Here is a 22,715-nt window from a genome sequence, read left to right on the forward strand (position 1 = left end):
TAATACCGTGGTCGCAAACGAGCTCACAGATCGCCTGGTGGTAAGTGAACACTGTAGCATAGCCTATGGATGCTAACAGAGATATATCACATGTATTGTATTATGTGTGGACCATGATAAAAACTGTTATCATTATAAACTGGTATTACAAGCAAGAGAACGCCTATGGCGCTACGGTCCTATGTTCACTGTTAAATGTTAATCAACTTACGTAAACTTGCGCAGGCGCCAGCGTGAAGCCGACGCAGAGCCCGTCAGTGAAGCGGGCGAGGAGGACGAGCGTGAAAGACGGCGCGAAGCCGAGCAGCAGCCAGCCGGCGGCCCAGAGCGGCGCGGCCATCTGCAGCGTGCGCTTGCGGCCCGCGTGATGCATGATCACGCCCGACATCATGCTGCCCACGAACGCGCCGAGCGGGGGAATGGCTCCTACGTACGACATGGCGATTATTAGGCGGTAACTAAGGGGACTAACAGATTAAACGACCATGCAGGGTAAACAATTTATGTTTTTTTTGTGCCATCCAATCTGGTGCGCAACGTAATGAGAATAACATCTGAAGTCACAAAATTCAAACTTCACATAATTATGTTACATTCATATGTTTGTACATACGCTTTATGGGTCAACTAAAAAAAAACGTAAATTTTAGATGCTTTTTACATACGCATTCAATGACATTGATTGAATTGAATTGCATTGAATGTCAGGATCGTGCGACTCACCAAAAGAAAAAAATACAATCGATCGAAATTGGGGAAAAAGTGAAACAAATTGTGATGACTGTTAACATTTTGATGTAGCCTTAGACGAAGTTTATTTTAATTAATTATGAAAAAATACACTAAAAATTAATGCAATTATACAATGTGTAAGTATAGGGTATAAATTGTTGATTATGACGAAATAATGAAAATAAATTGGTTTAATTATACTTTTTCAAATTTCTTTAAACTCATGCATTTGTTCGCCATTTGTATTCCCCGTACGGACGCTATTCTTATCGCACATAGGACCGCAGACATCCTAAATCCGGACTGTACCCAATTTAGAGGTCGCACATAAACTATTGAAAGCGTAAGTAAGCAGTAGTATTTTGCACTATAAAGGCATTTTAAAACTCATCTGACCGCTGAGAGAAACCTGCGTCTATTCTATAAGACCGTTATATCGCAAACGGTTTTGAACAGACATACTTACCTAGTAATGTGTACATAAATAAGCAAACCTTCTACGAAAGACCACCTCAACTGTCCTACGCATACAATTTTAAGTAAAAAGGACAACCCTTATCGTGCTATACCTAACTGCTAATTACGCCCGGATATTTAAAAATATATTAACGGAAGGAGTAGGAGTCGTCCTTGTCCAATATGACAAGCCTTTTGCAGCTTAAAAGAGTAGCTAATGTTTATAGCATAGTCACTATCACGTATGGTTATCTAAGTTACCTAATTCGGTGACCCGGTGACGCCTTAGTTATTAGCAGAAAAGGAGGACACAGAATTATGATTATGCGCAAAAAATTGTATAAAAAAGTGTGAATATCATTACTCAATGCACATAAAACATATTGTGTCTTATTTGCAAACTTACCCTCAATAGAATACTTTGCGAATTGCTAAAGCGAAAGTAGAAACCTGTTGAATTTCCTTGACGATTACAATTTTCAATCTTGACATGTATTTTGTTAGTTAAAATGATATAATCATGTTCATATAAAATAAAGGAATTAAAAATGATTATGTTCCCTGCTTGGTATCGTACTTTCTTACAATTTATTGAACGTTTTCGTTTTAGGTTTAGGTTTGATAATAAATATTCTGACACAAAACATGAATGAGAAAATGGGCTAACTTCTATTAGGCAGTAGGCACATAAGTTTGTGATATCTGAAAGGATGCGGAATTTGGCAAAAAGATCGTCAAGTGTAAATAGAAAGTAATAATAAGCAACAAATAAAAAAATAGAAAATAATAATAAAGTCAAGTTAATCAGAATGAAAGATGCTTGAATGATAACTTATTAGGTACCTACATTATTTACTTTTAGATTACCTAACGATTGTCACGTTGTAATATGAAAAGGTACAGTGATCATGTTCATACCTATCCATGATTTTTGTTCACTAGTCTGGATGAGATTGGGTTCAATAGCCTCGATGGACGGCAGAGCAGACGCGGAGTACCCTCTCACCAGGCCGATGATTAAAAATGCCAGCGAAGCGCCAAATGTCAGCCATAACTGCAATTAATACAAACACAATAGATTGAAATTACAAAACATTAAAAGCATGCAAGAAACGAAAAAAAGCACTCTAGGAGTGTACCTACCTATTCTTTCGACTACGAAGAATTGGTAGTAAACAATATTCGTTGCACTTTATTAGCGCGTGGGAAGAAGCAAATTTGCGAATGCAAGGCACTGATATCGATTAGAACGGTACGTTTACTGGTATATTTTCCCTTTATGTACTCAGCGGGGTACATCATCTAACGAAGCAAATAAAGCAACTAAATTCGGAAATATGCTAACTTTTATACTTCAGCTTCAGTCCATTATGTTTGTGTGTAAAGTTTTTCTATTTTTATTTGATTTTTAGGGTTCCGTACCTCAAAAGGAAAAAACGGAACCCTTATAGGATCACTCGTGCGTCTGTCTGTCTGTCTGTCTGTCTGTCTGTCTGTCTGTCTGTCTGTCCGTCTGTCACAGCCGATTTTCTCCGGAACTACTGGACCAATCAAGTTGAAATTTGGTACACATATGTAAGTTTGTGACCCGAATACGGACATGTAACGTAAACAAATGAATTTTAAACATGGGGGCCACTTTTGGGGGGTAAATGAAAAAATGAAAAAAAAAATTTTTCTAACTATATCATGTTACATATCAAATGAAAGAGCTTATTGTAAGGATTTCAAATAATTTTTTTTTATAATTTTCGGATCAACAGTTTAGAAGTTATTCAAGAAAATAGGAAAAAAATGACCATTCCCCCCCCCTTATCTCCGAAACTACTAGGTCTAAAATTTTGAAAAAAATACATAAAATAGGTCTATACCTATAGATGACAGGAAAACCTATTAGAAATGTACAGTCAAGCGTGAGTCGGACTTAATTACAGTTTTTAATCCGACCCCTACGGATTTTTTAAAGAGATTTCACTCACGTTTCACATAAAAAATACATTGTTAACAGTGCCGGATTACTTAGAGTAGTAGTTTTTTTAGAGTAATTGGTGATAATTTTCTGATAAGATAATCATTTTAAATATTTAACGGTCTTACCTACTTACGAGTAATTGTAAGGTCAAATTAAAAATAATGTTTAAAAAAAATGTTAAATTGAGAGCTAGCTTAAAGATTTTTGTACTCGTCGACTTTAATGGTTGAATTAATAAAGACTTTGTAACCAATAAGCAAAACAAGCACGTGCTTAGGGCACCACATTCAGGAGGGGCACCAAAATGCCAGGTTGAAAAAGGTGAACAAATTTTAAAATTAGGGACAGACACATCGTTTTTACCACACGATTTTTTTTAGCTGTCCAAAAGCTAATTTGCAAAAATAATGGCGCGTAATTCTTTGGGAAACAATCGGTAGCAGTAGAAGAGTCGTGATTACATGCATAGATTCGATTTCAACCCACTCTTTTGCGGTTCGGCGTTAGGTCTTATGCGAGGCCTTCTGCCTTAATTACACTTGGGCGTGGATCCAAATCCAAGCTTTCCTCTTTCGCAGCTAGGCCTACTGCCTTTCTCACACTTCGCCAATTCAATTCCAAGCTCTGCTTTCTTGCATATTTTATGCATGAAAACAACCTCGAATATCGAAGCCTATTAAGAAATATCGAGCCCTATGCGAAGCTAAGCTGATAGAAAACTGTCCCATCCCTTCTCTGTATGAAATCCTGGATTCGCGCCTGGTTGGGACTAAAAGTAAAATTGCGTTTGTATATCGAAAAAATTTCGCGCTCGCTTCGCTCGCGTTTTCAATAACTTTATAAGGTATGATAAAGGTGACATTCGGGTGGCGACTGCAGCAACATTACTCTGTTGCAACGTTACTGCTGCAGTACTGTCAACTTCCGTGATAAAATGATGTGACTGATTTCCATACTAAAAGTAAAAATTTACAACTGTCTATCATATTGCGTTTTTATATCGAAAAATTTCCGCGCTCGCTTCGCTCGCGTTTCTATTACTTTCTAAGCTATAATAAAGGTGACATTCGGGTGGCGACTGCAACAGCATTAGGTACTCTGTTGCAACATTACTGCTGCGGCACTGTCAATTTTCGTGATAAAATGATGTGACTGATTTCCATTCTCAGCTGTAACGCGGCAATGAACTTCTCTCAATTTACCAAAAAATCAATGTAATCTTGATGACCCGAGGGAGAGGGGGCACCTAGAAATCCTTAGGGTATCAACATATCTTAATCCGGCACTGATTGTTAAAAATTGTGTAATATACGGAACCCTTGGAACGCGAGTCCGACTCGCACTTGGCCGGTTTTTAAGCCTATAAATACTTTTTCAAAGACTTTTACTTTGCACTTCAAAAACGGATAGCAAAGTTGCACTTTGCTATCAGTAATTCACATGTGAGGCAAAGTAATCAAATGAAAATTTTTTAATTTTTTTCTTATGTTTGCTGGTAGAATTGACTTTTAAATGATGATTTTGGATGATAAATATTTGATATTTTACATTTAATATTTGCTTCGGGTTGGTGTGGTGAAAAATTTTGTGTATCACTTGGGGGCAAATTTTGTTTAATCCTCGTGCGTTAAACAACAACTTTGCCCCCTTGTAAAACAAATAACTATTTCGTTTCGGCGCTAAAATTTAGTAGGTACTTATTTATGTACCAAAGGGAATATAGTTATTATGTTCTATGTACGTATATTTGAAATGTATATTTCCTTAATTATTTGACGCATAATTTATATTCCATTATATTTTTAACGACTTCAAAAAAAGGAGGAGGTTATAATTCGTCTGTTTTTTTCGCATTTAGTTCGACAGTGAGTTGACGCTTTTAAGATTGGCGCCGACTTCAAACGTATCAGTTGCTAGCGCAAAATGGATAATATTCGTTATTTCTTTTTTTTATTTTACATCTATGTAGGTACCATCACGCTCCGCGATTGTTGCGCCATTCATCAGGGTCCTAGCTAGATTGGTTGTTCAATACTTACGCTATACAATTTCCAATTTAGCAAGAACCCTAAATGGCATAACAACCCCGTGTGGTGACTGTACATCTATCAGCCCGCGTATAGCGATCCCGACGTAGGTATTTTATTCTGAAACTAATGTTTATAGTTTACTGGCACGTGATTTTGATAACGAATAGTTATATGATACGTTAGATGCCGTGTGGACACACATACGTGTACTAAATATACACGGGTAACGGGAAAATTTAAATATTATTGAAATATAATATCATAGATATAGCTGGTCAAGCAGATCTTGTCAGTAAAAAACGGCGCGAAATTCAAATTTTCTATGGGACGATATCCCTTCGCGCCTACATTTTTCAAATTTGCCGCCTTTTTCTACTGACAAGATCTGCTTGACCAGCTATATATACTCAGAGATATATGTATATCGGGTGGAACAGAACGAAGGACTTTTATACGCAAACGGGGAATTGTTTAGGCTACGTACTTTATTTTTACCCGACTACGGCAACGCAAAAGGAGGGTTATGATTTTGACCGGTATGTTTGTGGGTATGTATGTATGTATGTATGTTCATCTGTTCCCTCATAACTTCTAAAGTACTTACTCATTGAAATTTGACAAACGACATGTCATTCGAATCGTCGTAATCGTCCGCTGGTCACAGCTCTAGAGGTCATAAAGTCACGAACCAAAAAAATAAAAATAAGTAATGATGACGTGTTGTATATCATTTGAAAGAGCTCAATTAGCACATTTCAAATATATACATATTGTTAGATTTTGCACCCGGCTTTGCTTGCATGCACCCGATAAAACATTAATTTATCTGGTAGGTAATTCGAACTACGAATCTACAATCGCTCTGGATTCTATCTATCCGCGTGTTACGCGACTACGGCGATACAAGAAGGATTTTTCAAAAGAAATTTGTTTGGCCGCTATATACATGGTGTTTTTTAATGACCTGCAATATTTTATAACGTGAATAGGTATAGAAGTCCAGATCAGCAAATATTTTTTCGAGATCGGGTTGGTCCCATGGTAAAAGTTGCTTAGTAATCTTAGTATATTCACCTCGTTAAAATTCGCAGTGGTCAGGCGAAGCATACTTAAACGTACCTATGTGACGCACCGGACTCGGTCCTAACGGCGACACTAAAAGGGTCAGACGTAGCCCGATGTACGTGGCGCGCTGTACGCGGTCCAAAGCCGGGCGCCTTCGGCACCCTCATACTAAAAGAGTCGGGCGTAGCCCGACGTACAAGGCTTGCTGTACGCGTTCCAAAGCCGGGCGCCTTCGGCGCCCTCATACTAAAAGAGTCGGGCGTAGCCCGACGTACGAAGCACGATGTACGGGTTCCAAAGCCGGGCGCCTTCGGCGCCCTCATACTAAAAGAGTCGGGTGTAGCCCGACGTACGAGGCACGATGTACGCGTTCCAAAGCCGGGCGCCTTCGGCGCCCTTATACTAAAAGAGTCGGGCGTAGCCTGACGTACCAAGCACGATGTACGCGTTCCAAAGCCGGGCGCCTTCGGCGCCCTCATACTAAAAGAGTCGGGCGTAGCCCGACGTACGAAGCACGGTGTACGCGTTCCAAAGCCGGGCGCCGAAGGCGCTCTCATACTAAAAGAGTCGGGCGTAGCCCGACGTACGAAGCACGATGTACGCGTTCCAAAACCGGGCACCTTCGGCGCCCTCATACTAAAAGAGTCGGGCGTAGCTCGACGTACGAAGCACGATGTACGCATTACAAAGCCAGGCGCCCTCATACTAAAAGAGTCGGGCGTAGCCCGACGTACGAGGCACGATGTACGCGTTCCAAAGCCGGGCGCCTTCGGCGCCCTCATACTAAAAGAGTCGGCCGTAGCCCGACGTACGAAGCACGATGTACGCGTTCCAAAGCCGGGCGCCTTCGGCGCCCTCATACTAAAAGAGTCGGGCGTAGCCCGACGTACGAAGCACGATGTACGCGTTCCAAAGCCGGGCGCCTTCGGCGCCCTCATACTAAAAGAGTCGGGCGTAGCCCGACGTACGAAGCACGATGTACGCCTTCCAAAGGTTGGGCGCCGAAGGCGCCCTCATACTAAAAGAGTCGGGCGTAGCCCGACGTACGAGGCTCGCTGTACGCGTTCCAAAGCCAGGCGCCGAACGCGCCTTCATGCCAAAGGTTGTCGGGCGTAGCCCGATATATGCGACGATCTGCGTGCATTTCTGTACTGAGGACGCCCTCGCAAAAGTAAAATAAAGTGACTTCAAATATTATTGTAAGTAACTAAATCCTGACCCCAAAATTAATTAAATAAAAAATAAGTTCAAAAACTAAAACCCGGCTACTGCAAATAGCGCTCTAAAAAGTATGAAACAAGATAGAATTCTTATCTGAAATTATCATATAGGAAAATTATAAGAGTTATCATTTTTTATTATATTTCCTCCAACACCATATTGCCGATTTTTAAAAGCAATTTTCATATTTTAGCATTTGTACCTACTTACATAATTTGTTACAAATTTTTAAAGTGCATATTAGACTTATGTGATTTTATTCTATCAAGCGAAAATCAAAAACTCAGGTTTGAATCGATACAGTCTCTCGAGAAAGGCCTCAAGATGTGTAATTAAATTAATACCATAGCCGTATTGTGCTCCTCCGAACTCCGTTTTCCGAATCTACTGCACCTTAAGGAAAATGCATTATTTCGTAAAAAGCTTAGAAAAAAGACAAGGAGGAAGTAATTAATAAACTTGGCTTGACACGCTGCCGCGTGTCTAGATACATTGCGGTGATTAAATTAAACCCTTAACGTAATACAGTGTTTTTTATTCTACATCAAGTATTTAATTGAACTCCTAACAATGTAACAATGATTTAATTGTAAACGATGTTTACAAACAGATGATGTAACTAAAATTTATTGTGGTGAATGTCATTGACCTTTAGTAGTCGATTCATTCTATCAGCAAGATCGATTTTTCGGCCCCGAAAACCCCCCTATAGCAATTTTCATCGAAATCGTTAGAGCCGTTTCCGAGATCCCCGAAAATCCCGAAATATATAAATATATAATACAGAAATTACTCGTTTAAAGGTATGATCCTACAAGTATTATCAATATCACCAATTAATATTTTCCTAATTCGATTAAATACGTTCGACAAGTTTATTAAATAAGCGCTCAAAGTTTAAATTCAATAAATATAATTCTAAATTCACTTTCTGAAACAAGTTTAGCATTGTACCTGCTCATAGGTATGAATGAACTCATACACGTGTTTGTAATTATCCAAATCGCCAACCAGCGCAAACTACCTCTAATACTGACAAAAAAACGGGAGGCCACAGCATTCAATATAAAGACAAAAACAAGCGGCTTAGCACGGTCGCGTTTTTATCCCTTGTCACCATGCCTGTCACGTTCTAACAAGTACGTAAGTGCGAAAGGGACGCGCATAGTGATAGACGATAAAAATGGAACCGTGCTGCGCCCACAAGAGTAGGTACCTACACAACCTAACCATAATAAAAACTGCGGAACACGAAGTAGGTGTCTAATAGTACCTAGCAATAGTTAATTTAAGCGTTAGGATGATTTACCTATAGATACTATTAATCCAGTAACTTTGTCGACTTTTGTAACGTGGTCACGTCGTGGTCACGTGGTCGTTTGTAACGTCAAATCCGGTTGTTCTGATTTTTTGCAGACTTGTTTATGATGTTGCCTCAATGAATAATCCAAGTTTGTGACCTTGAGCGCCGAACGCAACTTAGTAAAAAATCGAAAAAACCGCCAAAATTTCGATTTTTTTAAAGATTTGGGCGATCATAACTCTAAAGGCCTAAAGGAGTAGTTTTTGATAGTATTTTTTAAAAGTACCTAGACTAAATTTGCTACAATACGAGACTAGACTATAGTTATCTCTGTAGATCTAATAATGTGTCTGTATATAGCGCGTTTTCAGTTCACTACACAAAGCAAGAGCTTAAAATTTTTACTCTGCTCTATGATTAGATTAGATTAGATTAGATTTCTTTATTTCAAGATGAAAATTACACTATAAATTTGCTACATTCGTCAAAATTATGTTTATCTTCTCATCATATCGTCAAAAATGACATTATAAATTAAAAATAAAAAAATAAAAAGATTAATTGTGTCTCCCAATAAGGATCGTCATGTACAAAGAAAAACATGTCAAACGATTGAATATAAACCAAGAGGAGTTCCATTCTGGTTTTCATAAGTTCTGTTTTACCAAATGGCACTGTTTAAATGCAAACACTTTTGGTTTTTAGATAAAAATAAAAATACCGCTTAAAGTATGCTTATAAGATTTGAGTAAATGAGGACTTCCTCAATTCCTCATGAAATACATCATCAGAACGAAATAAGCCTATAAATACGAGTATGTGGTTGAAGTACAAGCACATATTTATACGCTGCGAGTACAACCGTTTTACTCGCTAGTAGTACAATTAGTACCTACCTACAAACGTTTTTTAAGCGTGCTACCATTTCATTTTATACCGATGTCATGTCATCGCGTCACGCATCACTTAGCCAATTATAATATGACAAACAATACACTATAACTTAAAACTTTATGTCAAATAAAGGGACTCCATTTTTAATATGTACCATAATAATTATATTCAAATATTCTGTACAGTTTCTTAGTTATCAAAATATCTTAAAAAAGTAAATATGTAGTTACTGTTAGTAATCCCAAAAGTCTGTGTGTGTTGTCCGGTTACAACGGAAGTCACTCAGTATTATTACTGCCTGAGTAAACAAATCGCAATTTCACAACCTGCCATGATTCCGCTATTGTCCAGGAGCGGGCGTGCACGATAAGTACTTAAACTACCACATTATACATATATTGAACCAATGTTAGCCAATACTTACATAGAGATCTTAATTAAATATTTCATTTTCGATTGCTTGGACAGATCGGCAAATAAACTCAATGTAATCGGAATTGTCTGAGCTACCTACCTACGATTCCTACGACGTGGATTTGGATACTCTTTATCTTCATACTTTCATAAGGTAGCGTAAAAAGACGCAAAAAGTAAGATTCGTGAATATGTATTGAGGAAGTACTTAGTATAATATATATTGATAGCATAGGTATGTATCTTATTTCATATGTAAAAAAATAACTATTTTCCTCATGCTACTTGGTAGTGTGAGAAGGACAAAATATTGTACTTCGTGAATGGCGTGAGGCGTGAGTTTTAGGGTTCCTTAGCCAAAATGGTAGAAACGGAACCCTTATAGTTATTGTCCGTCCGTCTGTCCATGTCTGTAAATACTTTTGAAATCTCGAAAGTCAAAATATAATGTGCCCCCTTCTCTCAGTCCCGTACAAAGGTAAGAAACTCTCCATTATGCGCTGCCCCACTCGCACTTGGCCGGTGTTTATTCAAATCATAATGTTTTTTTCGTATGCTGACGAATGGACAGCATTTTCATAACAATTTGTAGATAAAAGAAGTTTCCATAAAGAAACGTAACACTTTAATATAATGGAATCGAACTCGTGCATAGGAAGAGTAATATAACAACGACTGATGTGATCGTGGGAGGTCAAACTCAATGCCGGATTAGATCGTTCAAGATGTCGGGGCGCAATTCTACAACAATTTTATAACAACTCACACTCATCCTACGCGTGCAGTTATGGAAAGATTTGTAGCTGACAACAGTCATGTGCACTCGATTATATCCGACGAAAAATGGTTTTTTTACAACATAACTATTTATTAAATAGTTATTTACGCCCTATAGCAGGATTATTATATTAATAAGGACGGTACAAGATCTTGACGGTGGTATCTACTCCACAATTGTCCTTCGCACCTCTTCTGTTCTCTTGGGCTCTAACTCTGAAATTTGTTTTAGCCTCAGTTGTTCATATTTTATTTTCTTCATTTCTCCTGACCCATAGGTCAGCATAACATATTAAGTCACTTAAGTCGTTTTACATGTAGCCATTCGGCTTATTACAAAGCTTAGGTATAGGTATACTTATTAATGTCAAAATCCCTATCCCTACCACTAATATAAGAAGGTTACTTTATCATGATACCAGCGACCCGCCCCGGCTTCGCACGGGTTACATAAAATTTTATTCATCTAAACCTCCCACAAGAATCACTCTATTCACAGGTGAAAACCGCATGAAAATCTCTTCAGTAGTTTTTGAGTTCATCGCGAACATACATACACGTAGGTGTCGTGATCTCGCATCTCGCGTGATCTTAATTTATCTCAATCCTAGGCTTTCGTTCTTGACGGACGTAAGCAAACACGTTGTTCTATTCTAACATTCCAAGTAGGTACCTATTGACTTTACTTATAACTGAGACCCGCACTGAACGGAAGCACATCCTCAGGAAAACCATACTACTGGCTGGCCCGAAAATAAGTTGATAAAAAATGTTATCTACGGCATATTGTACAATTTTAACAAACATTTGCGTTTGGGTATCAAAGCATTTTTTATTTAACTTCTATGAAATTATGTTATGATTATGACGAATAAATTACACTTGCACTGCGTGTGCTACCAAAATCGTTGCAAACTTATCTTGCCCTATTTATCTAACTCTAGCGCGACGAAAATCCGAATTGTGTCATCTGGTCATCTCATCAAATGTCATAGGACGTATTGAATTCAGAATACTTAAATATGTACCTAAATGATTTAATTGTAACAGTAAATATATTCCAACATATAACCACCTACTGAATGTAGTATTTCGTATTTTCTAGTCCGTTAACACGTTTTGGTACATCCAAGCGGGGCACTAGGCCGCAACAGATATTTCAAAGTAGTCACGTTTTTAAATTTGTTGCCTGTCTTTTTCGTAGGTACTCATGAAATGATCATACACGTGTGGCTTCCTATTTGCACACAATAAACATTATGAAGGTGACAAGTTGACAACGGACGTACAAAAGTAAAAGTAAAGGTAGAGTAACTTACCCTACACCTACACAGACGTATAAATTTAAAGGTTCATGTAAATCAGTGACCTTTAAAATTACCAACCGCTCCTGGGTAATATCACTAATCAAGCGAGCTGACAACAACGAAATTAAAGTTTCCAATCCCTAATACATCAGGTAATTTTAGTTTAGGCGTTCACGGCTCTATTAACTTATGTTAATTTCGTCCGGTATCAAGTTAGTAACGCCCTACAGAACACAGCGTCAAGTTATTTCGCAAAACATTATGAACCATAATAATGCATATTATGTATGTTGATGAACTCTAGTCTAAATAGGATAGATAACTCTTCGTTTTTTGAAATATTCAATCATTTCACATAAAATCAATTTGGCTTTAGATCGGGTATGTCATCCGAAAGTGCAATTTTGGGTCTTAAGCATACTGACAAATATACACGGGCCGACAAACCAATGTATGTATACGCATGTTACCTTGATCTATAGAAATCATTCGATATGGTTAATTATGACATTCTCTGGCAAAAACTAAATGACATTGAATTGAAAATTATAGACGTACAAGTTTCCCAGAAACAAAAACATTTTATAAATATTTAGTATTCCGCCTGTTGTTTATTACCTCTACTTAAGTTGCTGCTTTATTGTTTTCTGTATTGTGGTGTGCAATACTTAATAGTTACGAATTTACGATACAAGTGTGAAAAGTAGGAAATTCGTAACGAGTGGCGATAAAACACGACCGAAGGACATCATTAACGGAGTGTATATCAATTTGAATTTTCTTGGGCCTTTATCCATATCGATAATTTAAACTTCGACTGTCCCTACCAAAGTGTTATCCATATCTATCCCATCCCTTGATCATATGAATATTTTAATACATTTCAATTGTTTGCATTTTAAAATATGTTTGCCTTGTTATTCAATAGCTTGTTTTGTTCCCAATATAAATAAGCATGCGTATGAAAAGCGTTCTTATATTACGCATACAAACTATAAAAATGTAACACAATGAGATAAAAATGATAACAAAACCTTGTGATCATTTCCGTCAGCTTCATCAGTGTTGTCACATACAATTTTGTCTAAGTGGTAGAACACGATGCAAAAATTGGTAGAAATAGGTAGAATTTTAAATGAAAAATAGGTAGATCTACCTACTTAGCTTTAGTCAGAAAAAAAAGGCGCTAAATTCAAAATTTGTATGAAATATCGATCCTTCTTGATTATATTTTTATATTTGCCCCATTTTTCTACTGAAACGCTAGCTTGTCAGAGTACAATTATTAAAAATGTATTAAAAATATTTATGAACAAGCAAATCAAGCAAATCTTGTCAGAAGAAAAAGGCACGAAATTCAAATTTTCTATGAGACGATATCCCTTCGCGCCTACATTTTTCAAATTTGCCGCGTAAGGGGCTGTCCATAAATTACGTCATCGATTTTTGACGATTTTGGACCCCCCCCCTAAAATCATCCAAAAAACATGCTTCGAATGACCCCGTTTCCTCCTACGTCATGCTACCATCATCCGATGTCCAGACCCCCCCCCCCCCTAATTTGAAATGACGTAATTTATGAATAGCCCCTAAGTAACGTTTTGTTACACGCATGGAGGAAAATTGCTTATACCGTAATATTTTGATAAAAATAGGTAGATTTGACGTCGAAGGTGGTAGATAGGTAGGACGCAGGTAAAATAGGTAGATCTACCTAAAAATTGGTAGATGTGACAACACTGAGCTTCATCTTGCTAAGGATCCAATCTTTATACCTAATCTGGCTTGTTGAGAATGTCAATCACATCAAATCTAGGTTCACATTATCGGTGAACGACTGTTGGTGGAATGGAAGATATATACCTATATTGTTTATCAATAATCCTGTTCATTATTGTTAGACACTATAAAAAATAATAAAAGGTGTCTCTAAGACTGTTACCCATGGTTCTTCTTAGCTTTCGGAAAAAACAAATTAAAACGTTAACTGTGTATAAACAAACCCAAACAAAATATATACAAGTAATAATTTGGCTTACAGCAAGAATATAAAAATATATAATACCCGTATATAGAGTCGGACCAAGCTAACTCTGCGTGACATTTTCTAAGACAAAAAGTATGGATTGTCATAACAAACGTCAAATTTCTATTAAAAAATTAAGATGACTCCTCCACACTTTGTGCTCTTAAAGTTGGTGCAAAGTTAGCTTAGACGGCCTTCGTTTCTCTAAATCAGGGGTCTCCAAACTTTATTACCTGAGGGCCATATTGCGCCTCAGAAACTTTCGCGCGGGCCACCGTCGGTTTTTGCGCCGGGGGAGGGTGTCTGGTTGCTGCTGGTAGGAACAGTTCCGGTCTCAATGAATTCTGAACCCCTGGAGCCTGGCTCCCGCGGGCCGTACAGTGGGCACTTGCTTTGGGTGTCGGCGGGCCGTAATGGAACGCGTCGCGGGCCGGATTTGGCCCGCGGTCCGGGGTTTGGAGACCACTGCTCTAAATCAAACAAAATATGCAATGTAGTCGAGTAACCTATGTAAGTACCTAAGCACTACGAGTACCCAGGATAGTAGAAGATTAATAAGATTATTTAGTTCAAGTGTTGATAAGTGCATTACGAAATGCAATTACCCGATGGAATATAAAAAAACCGGTCAAGTGCGAGTCGGACTCGCGTTCCAAGGGTTCCGTACATAAGTCTGACTCACGCTTGACTGCACATTTCTAATAGGTTTTCCTGTCATCTATAGGTAAAGTACTATTTTGTGTATTTTTTTCAAAATTTTAGACCCAGAGATAAAGGGGGAATGGTCGGACAGACAGACGTACGAGTGATCCTATAAGGGTTCCGTTTTTTCCTTTTGAGGTACGGAACCCTAAGAATAAATGAATGAGATACATACAGATAAAAAGAAATAGGTACCTAGTTTATTCGGATTTAAAACGAGCTCAACAACTCAGGTACAAATTAAGAAAAAGTCGAATTCCTGTATTTATATGTTTCAAAACTATTTATTATCAAATGTTATAAAACTTGAGTGGCGGGGTAAACGTGTTCTAATAATATATTATTTAACAATGATATCGTTCTTCGCCGAAGATAAGAGATAGCCTGGGACCTTCTTGAACGAATGGGTGTCTTTATATTTGATCCTATACTAGGAGTAATAAAGAACAGTACAGCATAAGGGTGTACTTGGTCCAGTGGCACATTATATTATTTACGCGTATTATTTATTTATGGTACATATTAACTAGGCATAAAAAAAGAATACCTACCGCCTACCGTCAGGGCCGTCTTAAACTATGCTGGGGCCCCTGGGCACTTAAGAATTTGGGGCCCTTTTGGAACATACAGAAAGCTAATTAAACCATTGAGGTATATGTAAACTAGAGTCGGCATCTCGAACAAAATGTTTCCGCACCTCTATGAAGTGCATGCTTTAGTACGTCATCGACCACTGACGAGATGCCACACATGTACCGAAAATTTAAAAAACATTAAAAAATTAAAAAATGCTGTGCGTGCTCAAAAGTTGTAACAATAGTACAATAAAATATAATAAAAGCGATGAAATAACATTTCACCGGAAAGCAATAGAATAACAGAACTGTTGATTTACGATTATTTAGTTTATTACGAAACGTCACTTTAGATTAGAACATTCGCGACTGGAAGCCATTTTCTTCGGCGCAAAGATTAATTTTCTCAGACGTGACACATTGGTACTTACGAAATGGTTGTATACGTTGTTTGGTTAGTTGCACAAAAGTTACGAAATATATATTTTTCTCGTTATTTATTGAATGTTTTAGTTATAATAACGTATTTTATAATATATGTTACATTAAGGGTGGTAAGTGCAAAATTGTTACCGAGAATCAAATAGAAAATGTGATGAATCGTTAAAAAATTGAATATAGTCCGTGATCCGTGATACAAGTATGTACTTAGAATATTGTATAGAAATAATATTTTCGTATAATATTATTAATAATATTTCGTTTTCACCCGTGCGATATATAATAAAAGTTATAAAAAAGGTAAATTATATTCAAGTTTGCGTTTTAGTGGTTGGTCCCATTAGAAAAGTTGCTCGGTATCACCTATATATTCACGTCATATAATATTGCAGGTCATTAAAAAATAACCCTGTACGTAGGCAGAATATGAGCAGTTGTCATAACAGTTTCGCCTCTGGCGTATCAGTCGGAAGCGTATCTAGACGCTTATTCTTCACCTTAGAGACAGACGTCAAACGCCGAAAATGGCGGACACAATTTGTTCGAGATGCCGACTCTAGTTTACATATAGGTACCTCAATGCCTACCGCGTGTGGTAGCGTTTAGATACTTTAGATGAACAGATTGGAGACAATAGGTAGGTACTTATATTTTTTCCTGTTGGTAAAATTTGGTAAAATTCACTAGGTAGGTATTTTACTTAGCGATTAGAATTAGTGACATGATGAACTTTTCATTTATAATTGATACTTACATATCGTCGGGTGACAAGCAAATGTCACTAAGTACTATCAAAAAATTTAAGTAACAATGCACTTTTTTACACTTGTAACACGGTCTATTATCCAATAATTTCAATGGTGTTAGTTAGTGACTTTTGCTTGTCACCCGACGATATACGAAATCTAACATATTTGGTTTCGTCGTTGACCTCTCTAAAAACTGGTCAGATATTATAAATTTAAAATAATTAATAACACTAAAGTTATGGCCATAAAACCAGTTTTGTTGCCTAAAATTGTTCAACTTTGACGCCAAATATCTCGAAGACAACTTTGAAGTAAATATGGAATACTATATTGCTTAAAGCCATTGCTGTTAATATGATAATTGATAAGCTACAAAAAAACCGGACAAGTGCGAGTCGGACTCGCGCATGAAGGGTTCCGTACCATTACGCAAAAAACGACAAAAAAAATCACGTTTGTTGTGTGGGAGCCCCGCTTAAATATTTGTTTTATTTTGTTTTTAGTATTTGTTGTTATAGCGGCAACAGAAATACCTACATCATCTGTGAAAATTTTAACCAGGCTGTAACTCGAGAACCGTGATAGCTAGTATCACGGTTCTCGAGTTACAGCCTGGTGACAGACAGACGGACAGACGGACAGCGGAGTCTTAGTATAATAGGGCCCCGTTTTTACCCTTTGAGTACGGAACCCTAAAAATATTAGAAAACTAAGGGATTCAGATCGAAGGTTATGAGCGCCAAGGAGCCTCTTAAATTGCATGCATATCGCCCGCTGTCAAGCCGGAAAATACACAAGTAGGTAAATAAAATATGTTAGGTACAATACAATATACAACCTTAGGAAATATTTAACGACTAAGTGACAACGGCTGCATAATTTAAGAGCCAACGGGAGTGGTCATTTCTCCATACAAACGTACTCCTCGTTTTCCTCCGTGGTTTTTGAAGCTACAGCAATGATTTTTTCAACACAGATTAATATTGTCAATATCTGTGTCGGACCGTTTTGCTTTTTTTGATATTTTTGTTTTTTATGGCGCTAGAGCCTTTCAAAAATGGCCAAAATGGCCTAATTGACTATGCCGCAATGAGAGGCGTGGCATTCAAAACTGATATCAATTTGGCCAAAAAAGCAAAACGGTCCGACACAGATAATTTCATAATCATTTAGATTTCCAAATTTGGTTACGATTGGTTAAGTTTTGGAGGAGGAAACAGAGGAGTACGAAACCTCGATTTTTGAGATTTTTACGCAGGATTTTTCGCCTTGTCCTTATCGCACTACTTTTAGGTGCCGCTTCCGTTAGCGAGACGGGTATATTTACCTAAAATATTTAAAACTCAGCTCCTGTTTCCTCTTAATTAATTAAATATGGGGAACACTGATGATAATAAGTTAATAAGTAGTGATTGTCATATATTTTGTATGGGTTGGTAAACTGTAACGCATTGCATTATTAACATGCGTGCATTTTAGACGTTAAATTGCTCAAATTTGAGAAACGATAACGGTCAAAACGTACACTTATGAACATAATTATCAGATTATTATTTTACGCTACGGTCATGTTTTTTTAAGAAAACATTATTTCATTTTATTAGCTATTGGTAGGTAAATTGTACCAAAACCAAATATAAATTAACTCCTGTTTAAATTATAATTCTTGTTAATCTTTGAAAAATGGGTATGGGTGAAAAACTACATCTAAATATAAAATATTAAATAAATTAAATTATGTTATTATATACATACATATATTTTACCTGTTTTAAAAAGGCTGTTGATATTTTAATCATGTTGTTTTTTTTCACTGGCACAAACGAAACCGGGCAATCACTGCTTCACTGACATTCATTGACACTCGCGATGCTTACTATGTACTAAGTTTATATAGTTATAGAGGTGGAGGACCGGCAGCTCTACACCACGGGCGCGGACTGCGATGAATCGGAGCCTCACCACCTGTTTTGAAGGCCGGTGCACTTGAAATCAACTTCCATCTGCGTCACCAGCGGTCATGTGAGCTGAGGATTGCTACAGACGAAGCGGATTACTCGCGTGTCTCTGACCGCACATGTTCGGTAGGTAAGTACCTAATGGTAAAAACCTTGTGCGGAAATAAATAAATTGATCTGCTTGCTGTATCTAGGTAATAATTAAGACGAAATCGCCTTTTCATACAAACGTAGCCCTCGTTTTTCTCTTTGAATAGGTAATTAAATTAAAGGAAGTGATCTCTTCCAGACAACCCTCTCAACTCACCAACTCAACTCAACGCAACCCAACTCAACTCAACTCAACTCTCAACTCAACTCTTTTTTGGGTAGCGGGAAATGATGAATTGAACTCTCTGGGTGTTAACATTATTGCAAATATTTTGACACAGTTTGATGCATATTAACCACGGCTATGCCTTCTTTTGATTATTTCGAATTTTTAATTATTATAAGAGTTAGGAGCATTTAAAAATTAGTACTTATGGAATTTGTTTTACGCTCTTATAGCTGAGCCGAGTTTGCCCGAAGTCAGGAGTGTCTCCCCACTGTCTGAGGTGCCAACAGGATTTAAAAAAACCGGCCAAGTGCGAGTAGGACTCGCGCAAGAAGGGTTCCGTACCATTACGCAAAAAGTGGCATTAAATCACGTTTGTTGTATGGACCCCCCTTAAATATTTATTTTATTCTGTTTGTTGTTATAGCGGCAAAAGATATATACATCTGTGAAAATTTAGTCTAGCTAATCTAGCTATCACGGTCCATGAGATACAGCCTGGTGACAGACAGACAGACAGACGAACAGACAGACGGAGTGTTAGTAATAGGGTCCCATTTTTACCCTTCGGGTATACGGAACCCTAAAATGCAGCGTTAAATTCACGTGTCCTGATCCTGAACTGACTGAACTGACTGACTGACTGACTGACAGACTCATCAATGCAGAGCCGAAACTACAAATGCTAGAAAGTTGACATTTGCACACCAGGTTATATTTGTAATGTATACAAGAAATAAGAACCGATTTTTAAGGGTTAAAACGGAGTTGAAAGTTTGTATAGGATTCAAATTTTATTTTAAGCTAGGAACTTGAAACTTCTTTAAAAGGTATTTTATGAAAATAAAAGAAATTTATTTCAGCGTTTTTAAAATTTCATTCCCTAAAAGGGTTAAAAAGGGGTTGAAAGTTTTAATCCATTTCAAATGCTTAGAAACTTCTTATAAAGGTTCTACTTCTTCTCTTCTTTTTTGGAAATTCAACCCCTAAAGGGGATTATAAAGGGGATGAAAGTTTGTCTTTGTATGGCGTTCAAGTTTTGTTTTGAGCTCGGAACTTGAAACTTTGTACAACAACATATTAGATATTAGAATTCAAGAAAAGTAATTCCATCGTATTTAAAAATTCACCCCCAAGGTGGTGAAACGGGGATTCAAAGTTTGTATGGAGAGAATTTTTTTTTTAGAAAAAATAAAGTGATTACAGCGTATTAAATATATTAAAAACGGGTCACTCACGTATTTTAAGTCGAAAACCGCTCGACATGTTTCACCAGGAGCTTGCGTTTACGATAACGGACCGGCGGGCGGCGCAGACTGCGGGCCGCAGCTCTTCGCGCCCGATGACTCGGCGCAGGCGCCGGTGACGGCAGGGGGGGCGAGAATCTACCCTCATTTATGGCATTATTGTCAAATGATGGGTTACACACAACACTCACTACGTCATTCGCTAATGAAACAGGAGTGAAACATGTCGAGAATTTTTCGACTTAAAATACGTGAGTGACCCGTTTTTAATATGTCTGTGTCTCACGCATAGAGGTACAATAATATAGAGATGAAACGGGGAGGGGCCAAATGACCGAACGAGATACACTTATAGAACTTTCAGTAGGAGTAGCAGAGAAAGCGGTATCATTGCTTGTCCTTGCCACAGTCTCACTTTTTTTTTGTTCCCCACCATATATTTAGTATGGTCTATGGTGGGCAACAAATAACCCGACCGAATTACGTATATTGTTTTTGGTATATTGTCAGGAATTTTAAAACGTGTTTTTAATATTGTCGCATTGCGTATGTTTTGTCCCTCACGGAGGCACGCGTATACCACTTCTATAGGATGCTACCTTCTATGGTCTCATGGAAGTTTTGTTATTAAAATTGATTTCAGCGTTTTTAGAAATGTATTCCCTAAGGGAGTTAAAATGCCTTTAATTGAATGTTTGTATTAATCCCCAATTTATGGTGAAGAAACGGTTGAAAATTTGCATCGGGAGCGAATTTTTGTTTTTTAAAAGGTGGTGAAAAGGGGATTGAAAGTTTGTATGGAGTGAATTATTCTTTTTAAGAAAAAAGAAAGTGATTTCAACGTTTTTAGGTATTCCCTAAGGGAGTTAAAATGCCTTTCCCCAATTTATGGTGAAGAAACGGTTGAAAATTTGCATCGGCAGCGAATTTTGTCTTTTAAAAGGTGTCACCACCTTTTAAAAAACAAAATTCGTGAATTAGATAGGTGATACGAAGTTCACCGGGTCAGCTAGTTGATAATATAATCTCATGCCCACTACTATAGATCGTGTCATTCACGAAGACTCGTATTGTCACGTACTAAAGGTTACATTTTACATATCCGCGCGTCATCGTGGATGACACGAACCTAATGTCAATGACACGATCTATAGTAGTGGGCATGAGATTATATTATCTCTATCTCTATCTTCTTCTCTATATATATAAAAATGTAAAGCTTGTTGGTCTGGCTAAAACTCGAAAACGGCTGGACCGATTTGGTTAATTTTGGTATTGAATTATTTGTAGAAGTCCAGGGAAGGTTTGAACGGTGAGAAAATATTGAAAATTTAAGAAAAAGATAGTTAAAACAAACAATTTTGTTTTCCCATACAAACTGCTCCTACCAACCTACCTGTCAAACATGATATTGGTCCTGTCGGTACGGTACACTCGAGTTCCACAAATTGAAGATTATATTAAATCAAGGGTTTTGAATCGATAACTTAACTCCTTAGCATTCGAATTATCGCGTATTTAGATTTTAAGATTGCAAATGTTGCAAACTATAATAACAAATAGTGTCACTGTCGCAAAAGATTGTCATTGTTGGTTGTCGAACTTTATGGGTGCGTTCAGAAACAGAATAAAACTGCCCTACCTGCCATAAAGCCGTAACAGACTACCGCACAGAACCGCGCCCGGCGGTACGGTATTCACGAACGTACGGCGGGCCTATCGCGAATAGGAGTAAAATTTGCGAACTACGTTGTTCGCGGTAAGCCCTCTGACACACGATCTAAAGTGCGCCGGAACGCACTAAGTTCGCAGTCAGGTGCGGTCGTCTGTTAAAGCCAACAATATGTTCAATAGGTTAAACAGTTTTGAACCCATAAATAAAATGACAATTGACAAACAACAAATTCAAACTCTGAGGCACAGAATAAATAATAGTATTACCGTACAGAAAGGACACTTCCTACAAAACCGAAGTTTGACAGCTATTCAGGGACGAATCATGCTATCCCTTTCTAATGTATAGCACTATCCCTTTCGGCTATTTAGGTTTGTCAAAATTCAAGTCATTATCTTATCTGCGGTCATGCATGCAAAAGGACGTCAAGTGGTGCCAACCGTAATAATTGCTCGGAGCAATGCTGACCCGAGTTTGCCCGAAGTCAGGAGTGTCTCCCCACTGTCTGAGGTGCCAACAGGATTAAAAAAAATCGGCCAAGTGCGAGTCGGACTCGCGCAAGAAGGGTGCCGTACCATTACGCAAAAAGTGGCAATAAATCACGTTTGTTATATGGGACCCCCCTTAAATATTTATTTTATTCTGTTTGTTGTTATAACGGCAAAAGAAATACATCATCTGTGAAAATTTAGTCTAGAGTCAGTCCATGAAAAGTCTGCAGCGGATTTGATAGCCCACGCAGTGCACGTGTTATTTTAAACGTCAAACTTCTATGAAATTATGACGTATAAATGACACTTGCACTGCGTGGGCTATCAAATCCGCTGCAGACTATTCTTGGTCCGACTCTAGCTA

The 22,715-nt window shown here is 37.8% G+C and overlaps 1 protein-coding gene across 1 annotated transcript in view; it reads right to left on the reverse strand.

Moving 5' to 3' along the window:
- The window catches only part of LOC134797988 (facilitated trehalose transporter Tret1-like), a 45,299-nt gene extending 26,561 nt beyond the window's left edge, over positions 1-18,738 (reverse strand). Inside the window, exons 1-3 of the mRNA XM_063770326.1 lie at positions 18,431-18,738; positions 2,107-2,242; positions 212-426 (exon numbers count right to left, since the gene is read on the reverse strand). Of these exons, the coding sequence (XP_063626396.1) occupies positions 212-426; positions 2,107-2,242; positions 18,431-18,463 (384 nt within the window). The 5' untranslated portion in view covers positions 18,464-18,738. The remainder of the gene's footprint in view (positions 1-211; positions 427-2,106; positions 2,243-18,430) is intronic.
- Positions 18,739-22,715: the final 3,977 nt, after the last annotated feature.

Source organism: Cydia splendana, chromosome 1, assembly GCF_910591565.1.
Source record: "Cydia splendana chromosome 1, ilCydSple1.2, whole genome shotgun sequence".
NCBI lineage: Eukaryota > Metazoa > Arthropoda > Insecta > Lepidoptera > Tortricidae > Cydia > Cydia splendana.